The sequence below is a fragment of the Falco punctatus genome, assembly GCF_963210335.1.
Source record: "Falco punctatus genome assembly, chromosome: 2".
NCBI lineage: Eukaryota > Metazoa > Chordata > Aves > Falconiformes > Falconidae > Falco > Falco punctatus.
In genome coordinates this window covers 62488825-62501524 of record NC_137581.1, presented here as the reverse complement: position 1 = coordinate 62501524, position 12700 = coordinate 62488825, and the positions used below count along the sequence as shown (strand labels likewise).

The following is a 12700-nucleotide window of genomic DNA, read 5'->3' as shown; positions in this document are numbered from 1 at the left end:
CTAGCACCACACTTTAGTTGCTGAGCTTTTGGATGAGAGCTATGAAATGTTACATAGCACTTCCTTTACTCTGTATTTTGTAAGAGAGTGGAAATGTTGAGATGGCCAAATTTGAACTTGCAAAATCATATTGTATTTAATGGCATATTCTCTGCAATTTCTTCTGTATTCTTTCCTTTATGCAGCATTTTCATAGAATCATTGTTTCAATACAAAGAAAGCTAAATTCCCATAACAGCTCAATTCTACTGATTGTTTGATTTGCACTGAAAATCTAAACAGCTCTTCAGTACTCTGATGAATGAGAAGATTTAGAAATAAAATTGACAATTTACAAATGTAATTTATTTCTTATCACACTAAGATGAGGACAAGCACAGGCAAGTATTAAGAATCTCTGTCCTTCCAAGACAACCTCACATACCTTTGGAGGTCACAAGAATACAGACACAGCTGTACTGCTCCCATATAAATGAGATTTGTGCTTAGCAACCAGTTAGTAGTGTGATAAAAACTGCCTCCACCCACACAACCAATGCACAACTTCACCAGATTCTCCACCACATGGCCTGTAATGCACAGGCATCAAGCAGAAGCTGAGGAAGCAGAAACCACTATATACCCTTGCAGAACCTTAAACAGTACTTTTCTAGTACCTTGGCTTCTTGTGGAGACTGTGAAATCTGCCTTTCATCCCATCTCTTCCCTAGTAAGCTCCACATTCCACATACTCTGGTTTTGTCATGCTGACCTAGAAGACCCAGCACCTCCTAGGAACACCATCTTTGCACCAAAATCCTTCTCAATGTCTCTGGCAACAATTTAAGACCCCAAGAAAATTAGGGCAAAGGAAGACAGAAGTTTCTAGATAACACAGGCATCCTAGCAATCACAAGAGCTTGAATGAGTATACCACAGACCTACACTTTAAGCAACAGGCCAGGTTACAAAAAGACAGAACAGGAACAGACACAGCTGATAAAGAGATAGCTATGTGGCTTATAAGAAAAAATGGAATTCAAGTCCCAAGCTGGAATGTCAGCACAGGACTTGATCATACTTCACATTTTAACATCATGAACATTTTGGCTAAAATGTTTATGCAGTGTTTTGTGATACTTTTTCACTGTCTTCTACCAAGAATTCTTGTAAGTGTGGTCTAGTTCTCAGTAAGAAGTTGGCCATGTAGTTATTTGATAGGTTCTAAAATTACATCCAGTCAGCTTAGTTACAAAATACAGCATAAATGAAATACTGTTTTCAATTTCAGTCCAAAAAGTTGACACTCATGAATTCAAATAAATTAATTGGGTCCAACACTTCTAAAACTAACTCAAAAATCATAGAAACATTAGAGGTGGCCTTTTAATGTTAGGCAAAAAAAATTTCCTTTACTAAGCTCCTCCCACCCCGTCCCCGTCCCCATCTGTCTCTATGAAATAGAAGAGAGATCTGTACTGTGATGTTATCATTTCTGTAAAAGTTATCCTTGGAACTGAGGAAATACTAAGTAATAATATATTAAGGTCTTCCCTTTGAAGGACAAATATTTCAGTCTTATGGAAAGTATCCAGTGTTCTCTATATTCCTCCTATGTGATTTTTAACGTTCCATGAGTGTCATGTCATATGGTTCATTCTCATGGCATAAAGAGGTGGATCAGCAAATTTGGATTACACATACAGTGGATAGTGTTACACTGTTCAAATACTCTAACACCACTCATCTACTGTTTGTAACTGTAAATCTAATGAAAGATTCAAGCATAAGTCCCCTTTTGCACACTGCTGAGCACAGATACAGGTTCTTAAAAAGAAGAGAGAGGGAAAAAAATTCAGCCTCTATTTTTTTTTTAACAATTGTACTTTTAGCCTTCTATGCCAGAATTGCATTTCGAGCTTCAGTTCTAGGTTCCAAAAAGCACATGATGGAACACATTTAATTGGTTGGCAGACAGTAGTTACATTTGGTTTTCCTAGTGAGTAAAAAGAATGTATTAAGAATGTCTTTCTACTCCCCAATTTTCCGTTATCTACATGAAAAAAATCCTGAGAATGTAGTACTGCTCTCTGCCATTCCAGTTAATTAACTGCCATGTTTATTACAGTAACGCCTTCAGGTCGTTGAAAGAATAAATCTCCACCGTGCAAAGTGCTGTACAAACACTAGAACACTGTCTCTGCCTTCTTAGTTTCATTTGACAAGATCGACATTGCAGCTGGTGAAAACATTACATTCATGTTGCCCAGTAAAAGGTGCCTCCTGAAGATGATAAAGTGAATTACACTATCAAAATGCATTCTCTCCTGCTTTCTTTTTCTCTGCTGCTCTCAACCTTAGGTCAGTCAACAGCAAAACATTCCATAACTATTTGAGAATGGGGAGGAGCGAAAAGAACCATCCTCCACAACAAAACCAATGATAAATTAAAAAAGAAAACTTGTAACTATCAACTTGTTATGTGTGAGCCCAACAGTACAGCTCAATGATGAATTACCTGTGACATGCTCTGAAATTAAAGTGTAACAGCAAGTCATAAAGAAACCTGTAGTTCATAAAACACTCACAGTTATTCTGAGAAAAGGAACTAAACACAGGAGCTCAATATGATTGTGAACCTTTTAATAAGTACTTAAACACCATGTTTCAAAAACAGAGAAAACTATTTTCTCCATTTAATTTTCAAATGCTTTGGTGTGGAGGAACAGAGGAGAAGAGGTGGGGCAGCTAAACAGCTTGACCTCCTTTGCCTTTTTAATGGTCTAGCACTAGCACTGATTTTTAGAGCAGAGAATTTATGATAACAAATAATACTGTCAGACTGAAGAAAAATGAAGAGAAAAAGAAAAAGCAAGGTTCTACAAAACGGTATTTTTACCTATATACCCTACTGTCTGAGTAGCTAAGGTTAATTTACTCAACTGCAACAGTATCAATGTTACTATATCAGATGGTGGTTTGAAATAGTCCCAAGTGAAAGTTAACCACTCTTACATATCAATTAAAAGCATGTGAAGCTATAAAGCATCTATTGTGGAGGAAAAACTGGACTACAAGCAATGGGTACCAGTTTAAAGCTACAGTCATTTAAAGTGATACAGAGTGGACTAAACACTTCTGCAGCTACCAAACCATGAGCAGTATCCACATACAGGTGCTTGGACATTCTGTAACTGGGGTAGTATTTTCAATGGAACAGAGCACATTGGATATTAAGTTACAAATCTTAGCTAGTGTTTCAATTCAATATAAAAATAAGTACAGGAAATTAATGTAAAATACAGTGTTGCAATGTGTCCAGGACTGATGGAAAAGAAACACACCCCAATCAGACCACACTTGCTGTCAGCCTCCCTGGTCCTGAGCCTTCAAAAGGCGATGAGGCAAGACAGAGCAGATATTTCTAATAAAACTGATTGCTTTTCATACTCTATTGAGGATTTCATTTGGGTGTAAGTGTATACAAGCCTATGCATCTTTGCTCTTAAATGAAAGGCACTTCAGCACTCTCTTCAACCTGCTACAGGAGCCTCCTTCATACAACATCTACATATGTTGTACCCTATCCCAAGGGGAAAGTGCCCAACACTGATGCAGTCAGCTAATGACTTACCACCTCATTTGCATATATGGCAACCAGACCTGTATGGATTACTTTTGATCTCTACATTTCTTCATGTTCTAGCTGCTGCCTCGGGGGAAAGTTCTTCATTGGCTGACTGCTTAGCAGCCATAGGATGTATTTCCTGGCTGTACTGCCCAATGCCCTACCCCCTGCTGATGGCTACAAAATGGAGAAGACTTATCTACGTTCCTGGAAAGCTATAGCGCTTTGGGTAATATTCTGAGATGGAAAGAAATAGCTTCAAGCATTTCATTCTGCATTTGTTCCAAAAACAGTGCCTACAATTCCAATAGTCTTCCAACAGGACACAATAGCAGATTATCACTTTACAAACAGCTACAGTCCCTGTTAGCTCTCAGTGAAAAACATTTCAGCTTTGGTCTTTGCTATCTACCAGAGAACAGAAATAATGAGTTACCACAGCTAAACTGATGAATGGCAAGTCACTATCTTCTTTCAGCCAGAGAAAGATGAAGGCCATCAAAAGTGGGATAACATCAGAAACTGGGCATGCTTAATTAAGTCTTCATTAATAGCCTTATATTCCTTTTTTTTTTTTTTTTTTTTTTTTAAATTTTCCCTTCAGGAAACATTTTTAAGTCCTCACTGAGGAAACCTCCACTGGCCTCTACGAGAGTTTTCCAGGAATCAGAATTTGCACAATTCTCAATTAAAGGACAATGCTGTTACCTTTTAGCTCACATCTTTAAAACAGATAATACAGCATTGTCTATGTTGAAAAAAGAAATCCAGAAGAAATATTTATCTAAAAGCAATTCATAACAGTACATGAAGTGTTATTTTCTCTTCCAGTCAAAAACTGCAGCATAATAGAAGCTGCCTGCAGCTCACATTAGCATTATCCAGGCTCATGCTACACATTAGACACGGCCCATGAAACACTCTAACCTGAAGGCAAAGTAATTCCTAATATCAAATGCTCACACAAAGACAGTTCAGAGTTGTGAAAAAATACTTCCCGCCAAACTCAATTTCCATCTTCACTTTGTCAAATGTTATTAAAGATAGCATTAATGTCATGGTTCAAAAACTATTGCTTTCCTAAGAACATTTCCTTTTCTCTGCCACAACACACTTATTTATTATTCCCACTCCAGAAGAAAGAGCATGAAGTGATTATTTAAGTAGTCAAGGAAATTCTGTCTTTAAAAGTGCTGACCACCTAAAATGTGGGAAAATTTATCATAATTTATTGCAAATAGTATAGACAATTCAAATACTACCTGCAAAAATCCACATGAATATACCCCTGCTTACTGAAACTTTAATATATGAGATGACCTACTTATCCCAAGTTATCAGAAGATACTTAGAATCTTCAGAAAAAACAGCTTGTCATAAGAAGGGACTAAATCAAACAACATTCAATGATGGGGGCTGAAAAAGTATTTTGGATATAACCCTGGCTAGAAATACTTAATGAGTTTTTATTAGATTGGGCTTCTTGCAAAAACAGGCAGGGAAAATTTTAGAGGAGCCCTGTATAACCCCAGCTGCTCCTGTTAATGTCAACAACAGTACAGCATTCAGTACTTCTGAAAATTCCCTACATAAGTTTCCCACAATACAAGGGTCTTTATAGATAAGCTTCTCTGTTCTAATTTGTGTATCATTTTAGGAGTACACACAGAATCTAAAGGATACACAGGCTTCAAAAGTATATAGATTGAACAGATCGAGGTAATACAAGAGATAAATTATCACCTTCTGGAAATTTTATCCTTTATTTGCCAAGAGTAGTGACAATGTTTAGAAGGGAATACTCCTATCAAATGTATCTGATGATGGTGGTTAGGTAAGCAGTATTATTTTAAGCACTAAGAACAGTCAATCAGACTTATACACATTGCATTGTACATTTACTGGACCTAATTATAATTGTAATAGAAAAGATGAGGAAACAACATTCCAAGCATGACAAAGGCTGTATCTCTACTACTAAATCAAATGGAGCTGGGAAAAATCTGGGTGCTGAAGCCAGCTAGCATGGAAGAGAGCTTGTTTAGTCCAGTAAAGTCTCTTAGCCTGTACAATGTAACAGCTGAATACAAACTGGTACCTGGGACTTGCCAGCCTCAAAACCTGGTGCCTGGGACTTTCCAGCTTCAAAACCGTGCTGGTGAATTGTCTGGAAGGAATCTAGATGGCACATGCCAAAAACAAGCCAGAGGATATTCTAACAGTTTGCTAGTACAGATTATTGCTGTCCAGCACCCAGGAAGACACCTGGACACCTCTTTTTGGTTTTCTAGAGCAGGCATAACCTCAGAGTCCAGCAGAATCCTAAGAGATTACCAAAGAAGATCTGGTACAGATCAATGTTAAAACCAAAATTACAGATTGGAAGAAGTAACCACAGGACAGAGTGAAAGAAATTCCAGGTCCCAAAAACAGGTTTTGGTGAAGCCCATGCCATCTACAGAAGGTCAGACAGTAGCCACAGTACTTTCAGCTACATGGCATTATATTCTAGCTAGCATAGTCATTAACTCAAAATCATACTACTGCAACTCCCTATGCTGCAGATAAGATTATCCCCTCTACTACTGAAAACCATTTGCTTGTGGTGCCACTCTAACTGAATACAGCACACTCATCTATTCCATGAAGTCAACATGATAGTTCTGATGTATTAAATTCTAAATGCAATGAGTCATAAGTAATTAAAAAAAAAAAAAAAACAAAACAAAAAACAAAACCAAAAAGCCCCACCAAACACCACAAAACAACTGAGAAAACCTTTGTTTCATTACAGTTGTCATAGTAATTCAAAAGCACAACACACATTTAGGAGGGACACAACATTTTTGGGGAAGAATCTCTCCATTCAGAAATTCTTCCTTATTTGGTGTGATGGAACTGAAGTCTATACAGGGAAACCTTCAACAGTTACCTGTTCTGATTTCAAATAAAGGTTGAAACTTGGGAATTTAGAACTGAGATGCAGAGAAGAAAGGTATCGCTAATTCTGAACTGAATATAAATTTTATTTTTAATTTATTTTCCAATTTAGTATCAGATATTTTTATCCTGTTTTCTATAACATGAACTATATGTGCTAGAAGGAAGAACATCTGTGTATTTCAGAAAAAGCTCACATGTAACCAAGAATGCCTGAAACAGTAGTTCTAAGGTGTAAACTACCACATTAATCTCTGTGGATGCTATTTAATCTGCTGATTATGCTTTAGCATTAGCAATTAGGCACCAGAGCATTCCTAAGAAAGTAAGTTCATTGTGAAATCTAACAGTCTAGTGAAATACACTTCCGGGAGAAGACAGACATTGATCTGACTTTTCTCTAGAAGAGGAGACATTTGGACTCAAGTTCTCAAAAGCCCAAGAGGGCTCTTATCAGTATCACACTGGTTAAAAGCCTCTGACCTAGTGTAGATCTACAGATCCAGAACAGTGTTCCCAGCTATTACATTCAAGCAGAGACAGATATTTCCCCACCAGATGATCATGAGTGATAATGCAGTGAGTTCTGCAAGGGGGATCCAAAGATGATGAAGGGACTGGAACATCTGTCATACAAGGAGAGGTTGAGTGAACTGGGACTCTTCAGCCTTGAGAAGGAAGAGAAGGCTTAGGTGGGTCTTACCAATGTGTGTAAATACCCAACAGGGGAAGTAAAGAAGATGGAGCAAGAATCTTCTCAGTGGTGCTCAGTAAAAGTACAAAAGAAAATAGCCACAAACTGAAATACAGGAAAACTTTATTTTCTGGGCAGGTTGCCCAGCAAGTTTGTGGACTTTCATGGTGCTGGATAAGCTGCTGTAGCTGTCCTGGTTTCAGCTGGGATAGAGTTAGTTTTCTTCTTAGTAGCTAGTACAGTGCTGTGGCTCGGCTCTGATGTGAGAACAATGTTTGATAGGACACTGATGTTTTCAGTTGTTGCTGGGTAATATTCATACTGGCTCAAGGATTTTTCAGTTCCTTGGGCCCTGCCAGCAGAAGGGCTGGAGGGGCACGGGACATTGGGAGGGGTCACAGCCAGGGCAGCTGCCCTGAACTAGCAAAAGAGGTATTCCACACCATATGACATCATGCTGAGTATATAAACTGGGGGAAGAAGAAGGAAGGGGGGGACATCCAACATTACGGTGTTTATCTTCCCAAGAAACCATTACATGTGATGGAGTCCGGCTTTCATGGGGATGGCTGAACAGCTGCCTGCCAGTGGGAAGTGGTGTTTTGCTTTGCTTGCCTGTGCAGTTTTTGCTTTACTTATTAAACTGTATTTATCTCAACCCACAAGTTTTCTCACTTTTACTGTTCTGATTCTCTCCCCCATCCCTCTGGGTGAGGGGCAGTGAGCAAGTGGCTGTGTGGTGCTTGGTTGCCAGATGAGGTTAAACCACAACACTGGCTCTGATCTCAGCAGGGGGATTGGACTAGACAATCTCTGAAAGTGATTTCATTAAAGTAATTATCAAGTATACAGTCTTTAAAAATTTTTTTACCTTATTTTACCTGTAACATTGAAATACCATTATAACTATGCTATACTTAATATAAGCTATATTGTAATAATATAAGCTATAATATAATATCAGCTATAAGAAATGCTGATCTACTTGCAATGACATATTAAACCAGAAATTTTAAAATTGTACAACTGTATTAGAAAACCGCAAGTCAGATTAGGAACTCTTTCTGAACTACTGTTCTAAAGAGCAATATAAAATGAACTGGAAGAAAGAACTGCATTAATATAATGGTGTAAAAGTAGAGGCTGTGATCCTAAGAATGGAGGCACAACATGAACAAAGCTCTACAAAAGCTTTGTTCTCTACAAAGGCCAAATGCCATATCTATTACTATATTAGGTAAACGCTATTCCAAAAAGTCAAAGTTGTTTAGATAAATATTAAATTGGTCTCATTTTAACCTTGTCCAAAAACACTTCTTAATGAATACAGAGCAATTTAGTGAATACTTGCTATATATATATATGTATATATATAAAAAACATTGACTGCAAACTCAACCAGAAAGTTGAAACAGTTTTAAAACAGAAAGTGCCAAGAAGAAGAGAAAAGAAATTTTCCACATATCCATTTTGGGACTGAGTGCTTTTTAGATACAAGCTCCTGACCACAGGGAAGAGGTAAAAGATAGTTGACATTGACATTTATATTCTATTCTCACTGAAGGCCTAAAAATGCCTTCTAAAAATCCTGAGCATTAAAATAATGCCAAGAAACACACACACATAATATATGTTTTCACTGATATGATTAGTAGTAATATATTGCATTCATGCAGTAGTTTCAGACCTTACAGTGTTACATTCTGTTTCTTTTTCAAGTATGCAGTGCATTGGAATGCTTTACTTACTAGTAGCAGTAGCAGGACAATATCAGGATTATCACAGGCACAGGCTACATGCATTGATGTCCAAAAATCCTCATCTTGATGATTTACATTTACACCTCTGTCAATTAGAATTTCTGCAGCAAATGCATTATCATAACGGGCACACTAGAAGAAAGAAAAGCAGATTAGGGATGGTGTTTTACTCAGTGTACAACTAAACTTATTACATACAATTTTTGCTCCATTTAACATTTAAATTGAGCAGATGACTCACTGTAGTTAAACTGCTGTGTTTGTATGGACCAACTGCTGATGAAGCTATAGAAACAGTTTTGTGAAGACTACAAATTCCATGTGCATGACTCACAGAATCCCTTATTCCCTGCAAAAAAAGCACTATATGAAATCTCCTGAAATCTACAGTAAAGATGAAGCTTACTTTCTGTGCAATATTGTCATTCCAAATCAGTACACAGGCATCAGTGCATAATGATCATGAGTAGTGGCATCTAAGTATATGTACACCCACATGTACATATGTCCACATACACATGAACTTCCACTTTTGATGCAGTTCACAGCAATAATCATGTCTCTCCATACCCACTCCTACTTCCAATTCATTAACTATACTGATTCCTATTCAAGTCTTTCTGACAGATAAATACTGTGCATATTAAGGGTGTGTTGGGGGTAGGGGCAGGGGGTGTTGCACACTTGTGTGTGTTTCTATACTTTGAGGATGGAAGTCATTAATTTTGGCATAGAAGAAGAAACTGGCTTAGCTATTGTTTTGAGCTTACTCCCCTGTCATATCTGTGACTTTTTATGGATGCACTTATGTATAATACTTTGAAAGACAGTCAGGGTACCTAAGTCAAGACCATAACTCTGGCCTAACAGACAATCTCAGTAACTCTTTAAAGAAGGATCCTCTGTCTTTCCCCATTGGAGACAGGTTACAGGGAGCCTGATTTTCTGCATTAGACACTTAGATGCTTTGAACACAATCCTTAATATCTGTGCCTCTTCCAATATTTAAAGTTGTATAATATCTCCCTCTCCCAGAAAGCACACATATACACTGAGAGGACAAATATAGTGAAAACTGCAGATAATTTGCAAGAGATGGTTAAGTAATTATGTTGTTATGTCTTTATTGCATATGGAACCACACGATGTCATCCAGTTTGCTATCTGTATTAATTTGACATGGAAGCCAGGACACTGGAGGAAAAGGGGAAGAAGGAAAAGAGCTTAACTGGATTCCGCTATAAAGTCACGACATAGCTGAAATATCCAATTGAATGTAGGAGTTGCATGTACTACTGTGATCATAAATACAGATAACTGAGAAGATGAAAATTAAACTCTATCAGGCTAAAAAGCAGTCCTGCTTTAAATGATTTCTAAGCATACTGACCATTAACTTATAGAACAGAAAGGAAGTTCTGATGTATTTCCTTTAGCTTGTAACTTATCTGACAGCTCTAGAAACAGAAGTTTTGGTTTGTTGCATCAGTATTATTCATTGTAGCAATAGTATAACTTACACTGAGCTGTTCAATGTTCAAATTTTAACAAATCAGATATAAAACATTTCATAATGCAGACCAACATAATCTTATACTGATCACACTTTCAAGGCATTGTTAAGCAAAAAATTTTCTAGAGAGCTTCCATACAAAACAAATGACAGATGCCACTGAGCTATTTTGTGTATTAATAATATAGAGCCTTTTGTGATTAGTTACTAGCCTGAAAACAGCCTAGATTTGTAGCAGCAATTTAATTGCCACTGCTCCTTGATTCTTGTTTAATGTTTTTTGTGAAGCAATTGGGCAATCTCAGTCAAAGTTCCAGGAGAAAATTGGCACTCATATATTTTGTTACTAGGGTGGGTTGGGTGACTGCCTGCATGAATTGATATGACACTATGTGCTTCCCACAGAATGGGGAACTCAGGCAAGCACTCTTCTTCTGTACTTCTCTCATGGAATCTAATGAGAGTTCATTGAATATCTTTGAAGCTTCCACAGCTTCCCTGAGATTCAACCACATTGTGATACTGTCTAGAGAGACAGCAACAGAATATTTATGAAGTGGCACATTTGATATCTTATTTTTTTTTAGAAAAAACATATTTTGGAAGTTAACAGAAATGGAGAAAGAAAAATTAATTATATAATGAATCAGATTTTAAGTAAAATGTGAAAAGATATATATATTTCATTCATTATGGAATAAAAACAATTATTTTGCAACTGGAAAGAATAAACACTGATTAGGCTCCTTTTGGAGAAAGCAGCTTACATGGAATTATAGTGGTAAAACTAGCACTTAGAATGCCTCTGAGTGGGCTTTAAAAATACAATAAAGATGCATGCTAAATTATTATTTTCAGCTCTTGCAAGAAAATAAACTTGGCTTATCTCTTTCCCTGTATCATGACTCTCCTTTCCTATCTGTACTGATCCCAAATAAGGGTCAAATCCAATTGTCATTGGAATCAAAACTATCTCATGTTTTCCTGTAAATGAATTATGAGTACTTACAAGTAACCCTGACTAAACTGAAGCAGTATGTTATACACAGTTGTCTATTGCAAATTTCTTATGGTAGCAAGCTTTCCCGCCTTTGGAGGCATATGTGTGCCTGTGAAGCAGCAGGCACCAGTGGAGAGAGAGTGATTGTGACAGTGAATTAGGGTGTGATGCAGAAGATCACAAAACCTAAAAAGGCAAAGTTCAACCGCAGATTTTATCTGCAGTTAAAAAGTCTGCATCAGCTGAAATAGACAAAGCAATATAAAATCCCTAAAAATGGATTTTTCTTTCTTATATTTTAAAATGCCAGTGATATAGATGTCACATTAGCCACACTGAAGATAAAGATTGTCTTCTAGGGCTTTCAGCACAGGATAAGATTTGGGATGCCTCAATTTTGGGAATCCCAAAGGTAACATTTCATAAGGGCTGCATCTTTTAAAAGTGATTGAGCACCTTTACAGCAGGCAAATACTTGGAGGAGAGAAAAGAGAACTTAAACCTTCTCTATTCCAACTCACTAATACACCCTCCCCTTACCTAGACCTTTATTTCCCAAAGTCCTTGGTAAGCAGCATGGCCATGGAAGATGGAAAATTCAGATTAATTACATAAGGGAAACACTACATCCTGCAAAAGCACAGTTGCAGGGGTGCTAGAGTACAGAACTATTATAGGATCCCTTTTTTGTCAAGAAATTGTTCTGCTTTGTGTACATACTATGAGAAACTTAATCCAACTGTTCTAAAATTAAACACTCTGTCAACAGACTTTTAAGTAGATCTGTTATACCCTTACATTTCAGACATCACATTTATTTTAGCAGCGCTGTGCAACAAAGTTGGATCCAAATATCTTAAAATCATTTCACATTAAATAGAAAGCATGTCTGCAACTGAAGCATCGCAGACCAAAATAAAGCATCATAAGACTTAGGAATTTATGATGAGTTTTGCCATTGGCTTCAGCAAAGTCAACATTTTACCTCTGAATTATTTCCCTTCTATCTGCCTCAATCTTTCCTCCACATGCCCTTACATCTTGCTTCTCCTTCGGTCATTGTATACAAACTGTTTTCCTTTTATATTCCCATTACTTAATCGAAATTGTTATGCAAACAATGATAAACTAAATGCAGATGATGTGTTAAATATCCCCATGTAGGAAACTGGTGCAAGAAAATATG

At 37.1% G+C, this 12700-nt stretch overlaps 1 protein-coding gene across 4 annotated transcripts in view; it reads right to left on the bottom strand.

The window, feature by feature from the left end:
• The window catches only part of MYO16 (myosin XVI), a 452710-nt gene that overhangs the window by 261105 nt on the left and 178905 nt on the right, over positions 1 to 12700 (bottom strand). For all 4 annotated transcript variants that reach the window (XM_080377718.1, XM_080377716.1, XM_080377717.1 and 1 more), the window contains one exon: positions 8990 to 9133. In XM_080377718.1, coding sequence (XP_080233844.1) covers positions 8990 to 9133 — 144 coding nt within the window. The remainder of the gene's footprint in view (positions 1 to 8989; positions 9134 to 12700) is intronic.